Here is a 16,943-nt window from a genome sequence, read left to right as displayed (position 1 = left end):
GGTAATGTTTTTGACTACTGTAAACACAACCCCACGGCAGTTCTCCCTCATCCAGATAATTGTGGACAGTACTATAACTGTAGTAATATTTACACTTTACTGGGAAGTTATATTGAGGAATGTCCTTATCCAAAATTATTTGATCTCAACACCAGGCAATGTAAATACTATACAGATGTCAACTGTGGACAAAAGAATGAACCTAAGGGACCATGTGAGTAGGCATAGAATCTGATTCATTTTATATACATTTAGAATATAAAAAGATGCACAAACAAAGGGAAAAAAGGAATTGTTGGAATAAGGTCAAGTTTGAAAGTTTGCAAAGGTTTCCATTTACTGTAAATTAGCAATTATTGCAATGTTTTTATTAATTTAAAAATTGTGACGTAATGATTTTTCACACCAATGAAAATTTTCATTTTAAATTTTGATTGCATATTGTATTCAGCATTTTCTGAATTCACAATGTTGTCCTTTTGTCAACAATCACAAAAAATAAATGCATCCATGAATTTCTGAATTAACTGTAGTGATATACTGAATGAATAAAGCTTATACACATTAAGTGCATTATCACATTATAAAATAAGAAGATGTGGTATGATTGCCAATGAGACGACTATCCACGAAAGTTTAAATGAAGTGGATGTAAGCAATTAATGGCCACCATACAGCACATTATTCACTCTGCTATGTCACAGTATGTGGGTAAATTATTGGTTTAATCTGGACATGTGTGAAAATATACAAAATTTAATTTATATTTTTGACTGAAACTACTGCTTTATATTTTCAAAACAAACATTCTTCAACTTAACAGTAATCAGTTAAAATTAACTGATTGAAATATTAATACAGTTGCAATCAGGGCAAATCTAAAATTGATCAAATTTACTTTTTAGAATAATAAATCTCAAATACTTTTTAACAGGTGAATATGAACTGAATAAGTGTCATACATCAGACTGTACTCCATGTGATGAGAGATTTGTCAGCTGTGTGGGTAAACCCGATGGAGCAAATTCTAAACCAGATGTAGAGTTATCTGCCCATTATGTCATGTGTAAAGATGGAAGAACAATCACACAGGAAGTCTGTCAAACCAATTATATATTTAGTCCTGAATCTAGATCCTGCATCCAGGTAGATAAAGGTAAGAAAAGAGTTATTTTCATGTAGTGCTGATGTTAACAATTCATATTTGATAAGCACAAAAATGTATCTAATTACTTCTTCAAGTAATATGCAATAAGAGTCATGTTTCTCTGAAAATTCAGAAAAAGGCTATCCTTTTGCATGTATATTTTGCAATACAGATAAGGAAAACAAATCCTTTTGGCTTCCAAATATTTTTTTATTTTCATTATAAGAAGATTTGCCATTTCTATGGGTTATCTAATCTTTTTTGATAAAGGAAAATACTAAGCAGGAGTCTACTTACAGTCTACTGCTTCATTTCTTAAACAGGACATTCATTTGGATCAACAAACCTTTCAGAATAAAAGCAATTTAGAATTGAGCTTTCTTATTGTGCAGAAGTTGGGGTTAGAGAAAGGTATTATTTTTCAGTCATTCCTATACTTGGCTTTAAAGTGCTTCACAAAGTAGATAGTTTATGGAGTTGCAAATTATAAACTATTTTTAACTGAAAACTATATGATCACAATTCTGATTTTGATATTCCTTAATTGAAAACAACCTTTTTTGCCCTTTGATTGCAATGTTTGGCAAAAACTTAAGCTAAATAATAATGAAACAAATGTGTTATTGTAATCTCTTAGAACATAACTGCCTAAATACCATAATGTATTGTTGCCTGCCTCCCTCTTTTCCAAATATGTTGCTTTTCACAATATTCATGATTTGAAGCCAAAACTAAGATTTCTTCGTGGTAAGTCATTATGATATTAGAAATAATAAAAACAGTGTGCATCACATGAGGCTTTTATATATATGGAGAAAAAAGTTTGATTAAAAACTACTGTCTATCTATTTTGTAGAATCTTTAGATGATGTATGTGACAAGTATCCAGGTATAGCCAGACCTCACCCATACAACTGTGCCCAGTTTATAGATTGTACAACAAAACGTCCAGGATTTGCTGTCACTAAATACATCAAAGAATGTCCGTATCCACAGATGTTTTCTACCGATACTCTGGAGTGTCACGACTTTAAAGATGTGACATGTGACAAAAGACACCAACCATATGCACCTTGTATGTACCCTTGAATATATTACCTGTAAATGTACTGTTATAATTTTAATTTCTGGAGATTTACCATGAGAAACTATATGTTAACTAATTTTTGTCCCGCCTTGAAGGAGTCAAAAAACGAGACTTAGGTATGCTGTTTCTGACAGCAGCGGTGACGTCAACAACTTATTAGTTTCTGATTAGGTCAGTTTATGGGGAATCACTAGTGGTAGGTCAATGAGATTTGGTATGCAGTTGTATTAGCATTTGCACATCTCATTTCCATATAAATTATTTGACCCTGCCCTCTCAGTCATGGTCTATTGACTCTGAAACTTTTGCTTCTTTTACGTGTATTAGTTTGTGATTAGGTCAGTTTAAGGGGAACCACTAGTGGTAGTTCAATGATATTTGGTATGTAGAAGCATTAGCATTGGCAATCCATTTCCAGGGAGATTATTTGGCTCCGCCCCTCAGTCATGGTCTATTGACTTTGAATGTTTTACATAGTTTACATGTTGAGTAACGCGACATTGCGTGTCCGTTACTAAATTAAAGTACCTACGCCTTATTTTAGCCTGGATTTTTAGTATTCATGTTGTCATCTGATAAAGTCATGCTGATTATAAGCTGCACAGTTTCCCTCTGCTTTCAAAATCTTTCTGTTTGTACCTGTCAACCCGGAATTTGTTAATTATTTGTAATATTAATCATGTGGAAAACAAAAGGGCCTGGAATGGTGTAATTTTTAATCAACGCCATTGTCCTATATTAGTTATATATAAAGTTGAATTCTTTGATTCATCATTTTTACGTCATGCTGGCTAACAAATTGAACCTCGTTATTTAGTAGTACATGTATAGATGGATTGTATCTCATAAGCAAGCATAATTTCACACTGTTTTACAAAAATTTCAAACAAAATTCATAAATTTTCAGTTTTAATATAAAACCATATTTTCAGGTGAATATCTGCAGAATTTATGTAGTGGTACTGATCCTAGTTGTATAGAATGTGTAGAGAGACTGCCGAGCTGTAGAGAGTTACCTGATGGCAACAATCCTATAGCTACCAAACTGTGGACACAGTCGTATCTGGTGTGTCATAAAAACAGGACTATGTCTGTAGACAAGTGTACAACAGGAGTGTTTGATCCTTATAAGAAACAGTGTGTTGATGGTATGATTAATTTCATAGTTCTAATATTCACTTGAAGCTTTCATTTTAATGGGTTTTTTTTTGCATTTCCTGCAGTTACATTGGAACTTACAAAGTTCTACAGAATTACTTTATACTCTTTTTTATTTTTGGAAGTTCAGATAAAACTTTGAATTTTTCTATTATTACATATATGTATGTTTTCTAGTACAAAGTCTCCTATATCATTCATCAGAATGGAAAGAAAAATGACAGAATTACATAGTTGCTGTCTATTGTAAATTAGACAAGTGGTAACAAGGGAGACATGAGATTTTTTATCAAAAAACAAATTCTAATCAAGAAGCAAATGCTGTTATATTATTATATCACGATAGAATAGACCACAACTTAGGATATTGATACAACACTCAAATTTGAGTTTGAACACTTACATAGCATGCATCAGTTTATTTTGCACTGTAATAAGGAAACTGGCCAATGTCTTTTATATTTCAGACAAGAAACCATCAGCATGTAGTATGTCTACAGGATTGATAGCCAAGCCAGATAATTGTGCCCAGTACTATGACTGTAGTAAGCCAGTAACAGAGTTTGGACAGTACCTACAGGAATGCCCATACCCACAATTGTTTAACGATGATATACAGCAATGTGAACATTTCACTCAGGTGGAATGTAAATCTAGATATCAACCAAAAGCACCTTGTAAGTTCTTTGAGTTTTTATACTTAAATTTGTACCGATGAGAAAGTTCTTTCTATTTGATGTGAAAATTTTTAAAACTACTTATTGTATTGTCTATTCATTATAATCATGGATACCAATTTTCATGGACTGAGGAAAAATTGTACTACCATGGATACTTAATTTCGTGGGTTTGAAAAATTCAACATAGAAATTTTGAATAATAATGAATCCACAGAATATGGACATTGATTTTTTAAGATAAACCTTAAAGTTTAGTACATTAGTAGTTCCTATTTCTTTAAGCAAGTTGTTCTTTATTTGTTATTTTATATATGTGACAGAGTTTCTTAGATGATGGTTTACACTAGACCATTAAGTTCTCCCACCTGTAAATCTGGCCTCGAATGTTTAGAAATTCAAACTAATAAAATTGAGAATGGAAATGTGGAATATGTCAACAACCCGACCAAAGAGCAGATAACAGCCGAAGGCCACCAATGGGTCTTCAACACAGTGAGAAAATCCCGCACCTGGAGGTAGTCCTCAGCTGGCCCCGAAATAAAATTGTGTACTGGTTCGGTGAAAATGGACGTCACACTAAACTCCAAAACATATAAAGGAACTAAAATTGAAAAAACATACAAGACTAACAAAGGCCTCATAAAATATAAATATTATCAAACAAAAAACTTTTATTAGAGTTTCAGTATCCAGTTTGAAAATTAAAAGGATTTTATCATTTGAAAAAGATATTGTGTAAACACAGGCTAAAAGTATCATATACTAGTATCTGTGCATTTCAAAATGGAATGATAGTAGATAAAGCTACAGAAAATTTTCTGTGACAATATTCTTAGATATATAGTAATGCCATTATTGTGAAAATTACTTTTGTTTGATATTTTATATATTTTTTCAGGTGAATACCTACAGACACAGTGTATTGGAGTGGGCTGTGGTAGCTGTGAGAAGTCTCATCCTAGCTGTGTAGGTCTACCTGATGGTGCTAACTCCTACCCTGACAGACCAATGACACCAGACTATATCATCTGTGATCATGGCAGGACTATATCTACTGAACACTGTAACACAGGACTGTTTGATTCTAGTACAAAGACATGCAGGGCTTATTCACGTAAGTTACTTTAATTAAATCCCGCAGCCTCTATCTAACAAACCTACATCTGCCCTTAAGGTATGGAATATGAAAATGACGATCTCTGTTTAAAATTGGTAGATGGAGAGGAGATAGGAATTTTAGAATTCTGCAATTACTGTTGTAGACATTGTTATGGTTCACAAATGAGAAGAGACTGTTTTGAGCATTTAAATTTGGGAAAATGATTAAACTTAGTTTTTCAATGATTTCAATTTTTTCCTGTAAAAAAAGGCAAAAACGTTATATACCAGTAAATGTAATTTTTTGTCACTAAACACTATTTTCAGATATTCAATGTTTTTTATGGCCCTGCCATAGCCGAGGGGTCATTAAGGTTTACCCTTGCCCGTATGTACATAAGTATGTCCCAAAATTGGTTTCCTTTCTCTAGCTTTAGTTTGCCTCAAACAAATGTTATGAAACTTATACACAATGATTATTACCACAAAACTCAGATCAAGATCAAATTTGGGTGGCGTCACTCTTACCGTTCTGGAGTTATGCCCCTTTATAACGTTATATGCAAGCAGGGGCATCACATTCTCCATTTATTTCTTAATGTTGTAATAAGTATTTTAACTGAAAAGTAAGGTAAGTAAAGGGAGGTAATTCATATTTAACAATTTATGGCAAATAAAATCTACAAAACAATCCATATATAGCTTTTGAAAGATGCTTTCTTTTGATCGTTTTAGTGGGTAGAGTTTTCTGTTAGCGTAATGTCACTTTTATTTTTTAGCTGACATGATAAACAGTTATTGTAGTAGTAATGCTAACTTAGTGTTACCAAGCCCAGATAACTGTGCTCAATTCTACCAATGTGGAGTAATAAACCACTTGACAGGAAGCTATCTGCGAGAATGTGCCTACCCTAAACTATATGATGCCTCTACACAAACTTGTAAACACTTTACGCAGGTCAGATGTGGACCAAGACATGAACCAAAGGCTCCTTGTAAGTAATATGCACTGAGTAGACAACTTTTAATCAGAAAATAGAATTTGCCTGTGTCAGTGATACCCATTTGGGACTTAATATTTTGTTTGAATTACACAGGTGTTCGGTATATACAGGTTTAATTTTAGGTTTCTGGTTTGATTTGGATTTGGTGTAGACAGGTTTCAGGTTTACTGTGGTTTAGGTATAGGAGGGTTTCACTGTATTTAAAATCTAGTAACAATCTGTAGATGCCAGTAATTCATTCCAGATATGTCTATCTGAAAATTTTAATTTTTTATGAAAATATTACCTATGCAGAGTAAGGTTGTAAAAATTGTGAAAAGATATGGAATTAATGGATAGAACTTCTGATATATTTTAAGAAATACATGGTGCTTCAGTAATTCAATTCAAGCTTCTGAAGTTTGCCAACATTGTTGTTGGTTTCTGTATTGTAATTACATGATAATTGCTGTAATTAAAAGTGGGCAAACCAGGAGTAAACCACCAGGATGACAACTTATTCAAGTGGACAATGAAATTATAAATACACATAAAAAAAACTGTTTAAAGACAAAAAGATGAAACAAAATAAGTTTTTTTCATAGTTCTTTAATTTTCAGCATTTAATTTTATGGCTAGAACAAAAACTATTAAATTATAGATGAGAACAGCTTAATAAGTTAGAAGTTTTTGAATATTACTCAAAGGAGAAAAAAATGATGGGTAGTTTTGCTGCTATCGGTAGTAGAAAACTATGAAATAGAATTCATAACTTCAATATTGTCACATTTTTGCGTAGGTGAATATCTGCAGAATCAGTGTCATCAAAACGATGGTGAGAATTGTCTCCCTTGTCCATTGCGACTGCCTTCCTGTATTGGTATGTCAGATGGACGTCATTGGCATCCAGATCCAGGAAGGATAACACAGTACATCACATGTGAAGGGGAGAGAACTGTAGCTATGGATGACTGCCCAGAGGGAATGTATTTTGAACAGATTGTAAAGGATTGTCTCCCCTTAAAGTACTACAGTAAGATATCAGAAATATTAAGCATAGTTGCCAACCTCTGACAATGACAAATCATGTCATGACATGATGACATGACATTTCAAAAAGCGTGTGAAAACGTGTGACGTAGATGCGGACTTTTTAATATGAGCATTATACAAATTTTTTATATAAAAAACAATATTCTACTGTAAACTTTTATTGTATTGAACAGTGGCCTGTTTTGCTGCTTTCAAAACAACACAACTTGGAACATATTCAAAACAACTACTGCCAGTTTGGTTAAATTTACATGATACCAATGCACACAATGTATCATTGTTGAGTTCTGATCTGAATTCAGTGTAAATCTTCTTTATAATTGAAAATGCTCTCTCATAGTCAGAATTGCTATTTGGCAGAACTGAAATAGCTTTAGCAAGCTTTGTAAGAATGTCATAACGTTTTGGGTCTTTAAAAATGTCATCTATGTGTGCCATTGCTCCCTAGAATGTTGCTTTTTTTGGTACGTACACACATATCGTTTTCGCTTAGCACTCAGCTCTTTAGAAGACGATACAGGTCCAGAAAGCAACCTCTTTCAGTTGGACATTTCCCCAAATTGAATTTGAAAGAAAGAAAGTCACAAAATCTTAAAAACTACTCACAAACTTACCTGAAGGGCTTTTTTTGTTTGTCCATATGGAAAAATAAACAATGGCCGGAAAAATAAACAATGGCGACCCAACGAATACTTAAAAATTTTGATATTTATCTTCTAATTATGAAAAAAAACAGAGAATCGCGATATCACTAATGACCAAAAAATTAAAACAACAAAAAAGCATGTAAAGTTATGAGAAGGGTGTACACGCCATGTGACAAAATCTTCACCTGTAAACCATAGAAAAAGCGTGTATTACACGCAAATATCATGTGAGTTGGCAACTATGATATTAAGTTGAATAACATTCTCAAAATATGAACGTGTTTTAAATTTTACAATAAAAAGAAAAAATTTAGCAACTGTAATAAATACATGGTAATATAAAAATTTGAAAGCCCATTTTTATTGGAAGAGGTGGAATAATTCTTAATTTATCCACAAATATAACTTGATAATGAAAGTCTCATTGTTGATAATGTACAAGTATTTTTTTAAGTGATTTCTCTCCTGCAAATCTTTTTTCCTGTGTATTTAGAATACACAGATTTGAAGTGTTAAGGATTTACTTGATCTATAATCAGATGTCTATAATGCTCACAAATAAGATTTTTCTCACTTCTCTAACTTATTTATTAATTCCATTGCATTATATGACTGTTTGTCCTCTATGTATCATGTACAGTTTAACTTTTTTGTTGTTTATAATGTAATTTTTTTTTCATTTATTTATTACATTCAACAGCTTTGTTGTTTGGACCTTTTATTCATTTTTAATAACTCATTAATATTTCCTGAAAAGCTTAAATAAAACCAACAAAAAATAAGATTTGCTTAGAATTTACAAAAGTCTAGAATAATACACCAAAATAAACAAGATCCAGATTTTATAGAAACTACCAATGACATGCTTTCAAGAACAAATTCTTAAAAGTACAAGAATACTAAAAAAAAAATCATTTCTGTATAAAATAACACATAATTTGAAGATAATTGCTTCTTCAGGGATAATAATATAAAATAAATGAAGATTGAAACTTATACTTTTATTTTTTTCTAAAAAATGGGAAATAGCTAGGTTTGGTAGATCCATTAATCAACAAATTAAAAAACCCTCACCTGATGCATGTATATGCTAATATGATTCATTTTAGAAATATTAATTATAACAAAAGAATCATTATCACAAGTTTTGATAAATTTTGGCACAAAATTGATTGATAAACATGATGACTATTACTATGGGGTGTATAAAAGATCTAAAATTCTGACAAGTTTCTTATTAAGTGGGAATTTAGAAAATATTTGTCAAGTAAGATATGTTATATTAATGAACGCAGTCTCATTTAATCATCCTCGAGCTTTTAAGACGGGTGTAGCAATCTTGACGCATTGTCACTTTCTCTATTCACGAAGAAATGAATTTCTATACAATTTTACGTCATTTTTACATTTTCTGGTTTTCATTTGGGTGTTGAGTTACTCCTTATTTTAGGATAAATAGTTTCATTAGTATTTAATTGTTTGTGTAAACAAAGTAAACAAACTTATATCCATTGATAAGAAGATAGATTTTATCAAATGACCATTTAACACTTCCTCTCATTCTAAATTTATCTATTTGAATATCATCATAATTTAATAAATGAGTTATTAATAATTAAGGGAGGAAGCTTTCATCTTTGTAAATATCACCACAAGACTATAAGACTAGAAATTTTTGACTGAAGTTCAGGTTTGTGTCAGTGTTTTAAGTTAGATAAGTAGTAAAGCAGTTCTGCCTTTCAAAGTTAAAAAATGCTGAGGATTTTGTTCTTATTGGGTATGTTTGTTATGTATTTTAAATCATGAGGAAACTTTTACTTATTTCATTTACCTTTTATTTTATAAAGATTTTACTATAATTTGATATTCAAAATTATTTTATGAAGTTTATGATTTACTTTATCAAAAAAAAAATCATACTTGATTACAAATTTACGTTGAACTTGTTAAAAAGAAACAAAAGAATTAAACAAAAATTGTACTGACAAAACAACTGAGTTAAAAAGCTTTATTTTGGTGTTTTTTCAAATAAAACAGATTTTGAAAACCATATGACTTTGCCTTTTTTGTAAATATAGAAGTATGTAAATGTTAATGTTATATTTTGCAGGTTTGTTATTGGTTTTCAACAAAGGACAAGGTAAATATTGTACTTTATATAGTTAGTATTCTCTGAAACATATATTGTAGCAAAAGAAGGCATGTAAGGGTTGTCTCTTACACTCTTAATACAAAACAAAATCCAGGTCTAATGCCAAATATTCAAAATTAATCAAATGCCTTCTTTTTATATGAAGTTGAACATTCAATGCTTTTCATTTGCCTTTTAGCATTAAAATAATTTAATGCAGTTGTTTTACTACAACATGTACAAATGTATGTAGTTCTTTTAATCAGATAAGACTTTCTCTGAGGATTTATTTTTAAATTGGTTTGACAAGTAAGAAGAAGTGAAGTAAGAGACTATTATTCTTAGTAACAATGTACTATCTAAACTGTAACAAATATGTTTGTTATGTCTGAGGATAGCATTTAATGGTAATAGCTTTACATGGACAGTTGTCTTCATATTGCTATAATATAATTAATTGTTAATCCGTTTTGATGGATACTGATATAGACATTAGAGTTTTAAGTTGAAAACTAATCGATTGCAGAATTTATTAAGTGGCCATAACTACAATATGAAATAGTGCTTTTCTAATATGATAACGAGACCCTTCGTTAATTTGTGAAAAAGGGAAGGGTCCTCTGCCATCTTGAAATATTGAAATGCATTGTGAAAATTGACTTATAAACTACCACATAGTTTAGAAAGAAAACAGAGAAACTGAAAAAGGTCTGGGAGAAATGTCTTATAAATGGGTTAGATTCTACCATAATGTAAAGTTTGTTTAGTTTTGGAATTTCTAAACATAAAATTTCCTGTTGTGTGTAAGAATGGGTTTTCATGAATTCTAAAATACTTATAGTTATGTTATGTTCTATTTATTTGAACATATAATCAGATAATTCTAAATCTGACAATATATTTTTTCATTTACATGTATTTTTAATCCCTTTCACCAGATGTATGTAAGAACTCCCTGGTTTCTGGTGTAGCAGAAGACAAACTGACATCTTCTTCACAGTTTGGTAGTGGTGATCCATTTAGTGACTATGGAGCTACCAGAGGCAAGCTTAATAACAAAGAAGTCATGGACAATACAGGCAAGACATTAATAGGAGCATGGGTCTCCGGTAAGAATGATGTGGACCAATATATCCAGGTAAGCGTATTCCTTATTTTTAGGTCATAATGTATGTCATATTTCACACTGTGGATTATTTAAAGGTACAAATATTATCACAATTCTATCAAGAGTTATAATTAAAAGCTGTGAAAAATCTTTCTTTTCTTGTGAATAGAAAACTTTTTGTCATCACTTGAGAAACTACATACAGTGGGGAAAGAGGTATGAGTTGGATATGAATAAGTAAACATTCGGAAGATAAAATTAACTATAAATCAAATGAACAACACTTTAATGGCTGTTCTTCATCTTAACAGTAACTTCAAAGACATTCTTCATTTTAATTTGTCTTTTTTTATATTTCTATATTTGTCAGTATTCTAAATTACCTCTTTTTAAGTGCTTTTTTCACAATTTTACATGAGCTTTTATGAACAATATGTCTCATACAAATAAAATCAGAATTAATCATTATTTAAATAATTGCCAGAAATATACTTTAGTCCTAAGTGATAAACAAAAGCATGAGACTTCAATGTAATGCTTAAAACATGAGTTTATTTGTTAAGGTTGAGTTGACAAGTCCTAGTTTGGTAAGAGGAATCACAACACAGGGCCGCGATGGATGTTGTAAACAATGGACCACCAAATACAGGGTCCTGTATAGTCTGGATTGTAAAACAGACTGGAAACCAGTCCAACAACTTGGTTCCTCTGATACTGTAAGTTCAAATTCATTTTGTTCTTCCTATTTTTTTAAATGACGAAATTTGCACATGGTATTTATTTTTGCTTATATATTGACCACAAAAAAAGCATAAATTTTAATCTCCAAAGGGAAAAGTTTGTACAAATCAACATTATTGATTTGTAGGATGCACTTATCATTGGATGGGTGAATTTAGCTCCTGCACGAACAGTTTATGCATTGATATTGGGAAAATAACAACCTGCAAAAGTATCCATGTTTACAGTAATACTCAGCTGTTGGAAGATAAGATGTCAATTCTTTTTAGTATGGAAAAAAACACTATGTATACTATATTCTTACAGCAATAAGTGGTTAACAGAATCCTTACAACTTGGAAACACAGACTAAAAAGACACTATAGTATTACAAGAAAGCTCACATTTGTAATTAACTCAACCTGTCTACTGCAAATTCTTATTAAATGTGTAAACAATTTAAAATCTGGTAGAAATTTGTGGTAGACAATTTGTTACTGTAGTTGCCTGCCTGTCTTTTTCATCTACCTTTGTTACTAAACTGTAAGAATATGGGTAATAATAGTAAATGATATATTTTACTTTCAACAGTTCTTCAAAGGCAATGATGATGAGAACACCCCACAGAGTAACATGTTTAACTGTCCGGTGATTGCTAAGTGTATCCGTGTTAATCCGCTGGAATGGAGCAATCGTATTGCATTGAGATTTGATCTGACTGGATGTTCTCTTGATTCTGGTAATTACAGTCAGCTGCCATAAGTATTTGTAAAAACAATATGGCTGCCATGAATGGGGACAAATATAGTATGAAAGACTCCATTGAAAAGAACAATAAATTGACTTTCTGTTGAATTTGTTGTTGAATTTGTTCTTTAGTATACAGTAATGAACCCTGCTCTAAATACACCTAACAAATTTTGGGCATACTCAATAATGAATAGAGGAATCTAACAGGCAGTTTAACACTTGAAGTATCTCGTCTGTAGACTACTTTAATAGACTCAAAATAGATTACATTTCTCACTCTTCTCATTTTATGGGATTTTGACATGGTTGCAAGCTGGTCATCATTTCTAGCAAAATTTAGGATTTATGGCCATGTCTCTATGTAGGTCATTTCAGGAATTTTAAATAAGGTTGATTTGTATTAAATCCTACACTTAGGACAATGCCTTGCCAATCTGAAAACAAAAAATGTATTTATTGTGATGTAAAAGATAAGTCTTAAAATAAATGTTTCCAGGATAACAGTATAGACCTTGAAGTTTATTTTAACCATTTGGAGTCTCTTTTGGGTTATTGATTACATCTCTGTTCAATGTTGGGAAAAATCTTAAGAGTTTTATTTGTAAGATGTATAAGCTCTAACTTTAAGCTTCTATGTTTAGATGAAGGACATCAATCAACTATTGGTAATTCATCACAGACTTATCTCCAAATATTGACTTACAGTTCATAGGAAATACATCCAATATTTATTGCAATAATGTGTAATTTATCTCTACAATATAAAACTCTATTCACTTCTGATATTTTTGGATTTGATAATCAGGTTCTTGTTCTATAGATTTGGTTTCCTTTTTATCTTCTATGTACAGAAATTTGATTTTATTCATCATCATTCTTGATTGATCATTTGTGTCACTCGAAAACCTTGTTGATTCTTCTTTAGAACTTTCAAAAATACTCAAATACTCCATATTTTCTGAACTTCTTAAACAATTCTTTTCATGAATTCTTTATTTTCTTATGATTACCCATGCTGTCTGTAAGTTTTGCAATGGCTTTTTGTGGTGTGAATTCAACATTATCCCTGTATATATCAACTGTCAGTTTCTCTACTTTGCAACTAATTATATAGAACTAGAGCATGTGAGATATGATATATTGACAATAAGCCTCTTTTTCTATTGATCAATCTATAAGTATGTCCGTCAATTTGAAAATAACCACAGAAAAGGATATTGATCACACCCTGATCTGGCAGTCGTTGGTTTTACAAATACTTGTCTCTATAGTTAATTTTAAAGAAAAAGTAAATTCAGGACTATACCGTCTATAGATTGAAAATAACTTAAAACATTTTCTCAATATTAATGTGATCCTCTGCTGTAAATTAATCAAGAGATTGATAATGTAAATGTTTTAGTGTGCAGTATCAAAAGTCTTTACAAAACCAATAATAAAAAATGTGACAACTTCTATAATATAGATCATTTACCCATCATTAATATAAAATTTAATTATCTAATAGAAAATATTAAAAGAACTGTATGTGAACATACCTTGGAACAATTTTAATTGAATTTATTAATATGTGGCTTTCAAACTGTTCCTTATGTGTTTGAAAGATGAAGGTTAATATCCAGAAAATACATTTTAAACTCACCAAATTTGATATGATTAAATTTGAATTAATGACAAAAATTTGATTATCCAATTAAAAAATTTTAAGAAATGAATATACAAAAAATGATGAATTTACAAATGATAAAAAACTTATTTTTTTGTATAAATAGGTAATAACACAGGATCCAAAAATAACAATGCTTTAAGTACATCAGCACCAACTACAGCTGTTCCCATGACAACATCATCGCCTACTACAGCTGTTCCCATGACAACATCATCACCTACTACAGCAGTTCTCATGACAACTACATCACCAACTCAGAGAGTCACAGCTGCTGTAACTACAAAGGCTCCTATTGCAGGTAAATGAACATCAGGAAGTATAGGGGAGGAGAAAAAAATAATAGTGTTGTATTCATCCAAATGTAATGTGTTACTTATCTTATGTAACTGGTTTAAGATAGGCAGGCAAGCCATGTCTCTGACTCTATGTAAATAGGACTATTTTTTAAAATGAAATAAAGAGAAAGTGGATATTGTTACACATACTTCCAGTGTTAGTATAACTAATGTGATTTATGACAGTGAAGAGTATCCTTGCTCTATAAATGCTTTTGACAGACAAAAGTTAAGATTTATTTTTAAGTGTATTCCTGTCATTCATTGCTGAGGAATGGTGTAAGTGATGTGTTCTGTAACAGATATGACACTACTCCTTAAGTTTTTCATCTAAAAGTGATATTTTCTGTACTTCATTATTAAATTGGTTAAAACTTGTCAATGAGTCAAATAGGTTACATAGACATGTATTATTGACTATTTGTATAATGTATGTTACATAATGCTCAGGTATAGTAGATTGGATATACTTATTGATGATAGTTTAAATTTATTTTATTTTACAGTGGTAACATCAGGACAGAATTCTCTCAGTGGTAAAGGAAAATTCGGTAAGTATCTGAAGTGTATATCTTTATGCAGCTGTCTATACAAATTACTGGGAAAAAACCTTAAATTTCAATTCTCTTTATTTAAATATACTTTTTTACACCTTACAATTCCTAGATAGAAAAGCAACTTACGCCATCAGTAAAATTGTAACAGTTTAGATTCTTTTGCCATTAGAAATTAATAAAATATTTATGAACACTATTAAATCCCATTGATTTTGGATGAAATGTCAATTTTATATGCAGTTATAAAACTGTATAAAATATTATGTATTGATCGAATGGTTATAAATAAATAGTATGATTGTCAATGTTGTTCTTATTCCAAACTGAGAGAAAAGCAACAAAATATTAATTATCATATAGTTTATAAACCAACAAAAAAACTACTGACAAAAGCTGCATACAATAGTTTAAAATTAGGATATGACTTTCTGGATTGAATTTTCTTCAGTATATTTACTTGGTATATATTAAATCTATGTTTTCTGTCAAAGTTTAGGTATATGATGGATAGATTCAGAAATGTGTCGTCAAAAAATCAATGATAGTATTAACCATTTTTTTTTTTTATTATTTTATCAAAACTATTAATTCAAAAAATTCTAAGTGTAAAAACAAAACATTGCTCTGTTAAATCTAACTTGAAGTGCCAGAAGCAAGCTGTTTTATTTGAGCAACGTATATTTCAGCATTTAACAAGTTTAAATAGGTCTTTTTAAAGAATTTGAATTGAAGAGACCAATTACGAGGAAACAGGTTAATAGAAGCATTGTTTCTGCTGTAGTTAGAATACTCATTGTGCAGAATATTTCTGATTAAATAAAAATAAGCATTTTAGGAGGGACCAGTTTACATAAGCATTATGTCTTAATGTTGTACACAATTTGTATGCCCTGTTAAAAATGTGCAGCTTGACAGTAATATGTTTAATGTGTGAGTACTTTTAGGTCAGACATAAACCTTCTGTTTGTCTATACTTTGAATTTTTTAGTATGTTGACTAACTTTCTAATTGCATCATATTTCTACAGTACACCGAACAGAATATTTGGTGATCAGGTTAGCAGTATTTATTTTTAATGCAGGAATACTTTTCATATCTGTAAGACACTGACTTCCTGATACTTTGAATTTTAAGTCTGAGTACATGTATGCTTGGCCTACCACCTCATGCAAAATCTTTTTTTAATTTTTTCATATTTATAATTTCAGATTGTATTACAAGTTGTAAAGGTAAAAGCAGTGGATATTACGGTTCCTGTGATGACTGCTATGGATATATAACATGTAACTGGGGAATTACATACAAACGTAAATGTCCATCAGGACTTAAATGGAACAGTGATCTTAAAGTGTGTGACTACAAATCTAGTTGTTCCATACCATAAACATTCTCACTCAGGACTTCATCGTGTTAATATGATTGTCTCTATTTATTGTTCATTTTTATTATGAAATCTGCATGCTAGTTCTGTGACAGATTGGGAAATAAAATGACAGAACTGTGTTTGTTTGTTTGTTTTTGTTTTGATCTTTGCCCTTGTTGCAGTTATTGCATTTATAACTTGTTGAAGCAATAATCAAGGGATCTTTTATTGTCTGTTGAAATAGAGTCATTATTTCTTGAAAACTTTAAAGATCTTGCTTGATCCATGAATGCTTTGAAAATACAGAAAAGTTGAAATAATAAACACATTAAGTAATGTTTCTTGTTGGACTGCACCAGTACTTAACTTGAACATTATCTATGTAAAAAGAAATTGATAATGACAATTCTATCTGTGTCACCACAGAATTTTTTTTTTACTTTTCAAGAACTAGATC

General features: G+C 30.8%; 1 protein-coding gene across 1 annotated transcript in view; it reads left to right on the top strand.

The window, feature by feature from the left end:
• The window catches only part of LOC127702863 (uncharacterized), a 98,230-nt gene extending 81,604 nt beyond the window's left edge, over positions 1-16,626 (top strand). The window contains exons 70-84 of the mRNA XM_052207166.1: positions 2-214; positions 935-1,156; positions 2,004-2,222; positions 3,167-3,382; positions 3,860-4,069; positions 4,971-5,186; positions 5,950-6,165; positions 6,953-7,207; positions 9,964-9,993; positions 10,923-11,122; positions 11,656-11,808; positions 12,404-12,551; positions 14,335-14,529; positions 15,073-15,117; positions 16,332-16,626. Coding sequence (XP_052063126.1) covers positions 2-214; positions 935-1,156; positions 2,004-2,222; positions 3,167-3,382; positions 3,860-4,069; positions 4,971-5,186; positions 5,950-6,165; positions 6,953-7,207; positions 9,964-9,993; positions 10,923-11,122; positions 11,656-11,808; positions 12,404-12,551; positions 14,335-14,529; positions 15,073-15,117; positions 16,332-16,507 — 2,714 coding nt within the window. The 3' untranslated portion in view covers positions 16,508-16,626. The remainder of the gene's footprint in view (position 1; positions 215-934; positions 1,157-2,003; positions 2,223-3,166; positions 3,383-3,859; positions 4,070-4,970; positions 5,187-5,949; positions 6,166-6,952; positions 7,208-9,963; positions 9,994-10,922; positions 11,123-11,655; positions 11,809-12,403; positions 12,552-14,334; positions 14,530-15,072; positions 15,118-16,331) is intronic.
• The last annotated feature ends 317 nt before the right edge of the window (positions 16,627-16,943 follow it).

The sequence above is a fragment of the Mytilus californianus genome, unplaced genomic scaffold, assembly GCF_021869535.1.
Source record: "Mytilus californianus isolate M0D057914Y unplaced genomic scaffold, xbMytCali1.0.p SCAF_5, whole genome shotgun sequence".
Lineage (NCBI taxonomy): Eukaryota > Metazoa > Mollusca > Bivalvia > Mytilida > Mytilidae > Mytilus > Mytilus californianus.
Note: the sequence above shows the minus strand (reverse complement) of the source record. Positions and strands in the feature narration are given on the sequence as shown.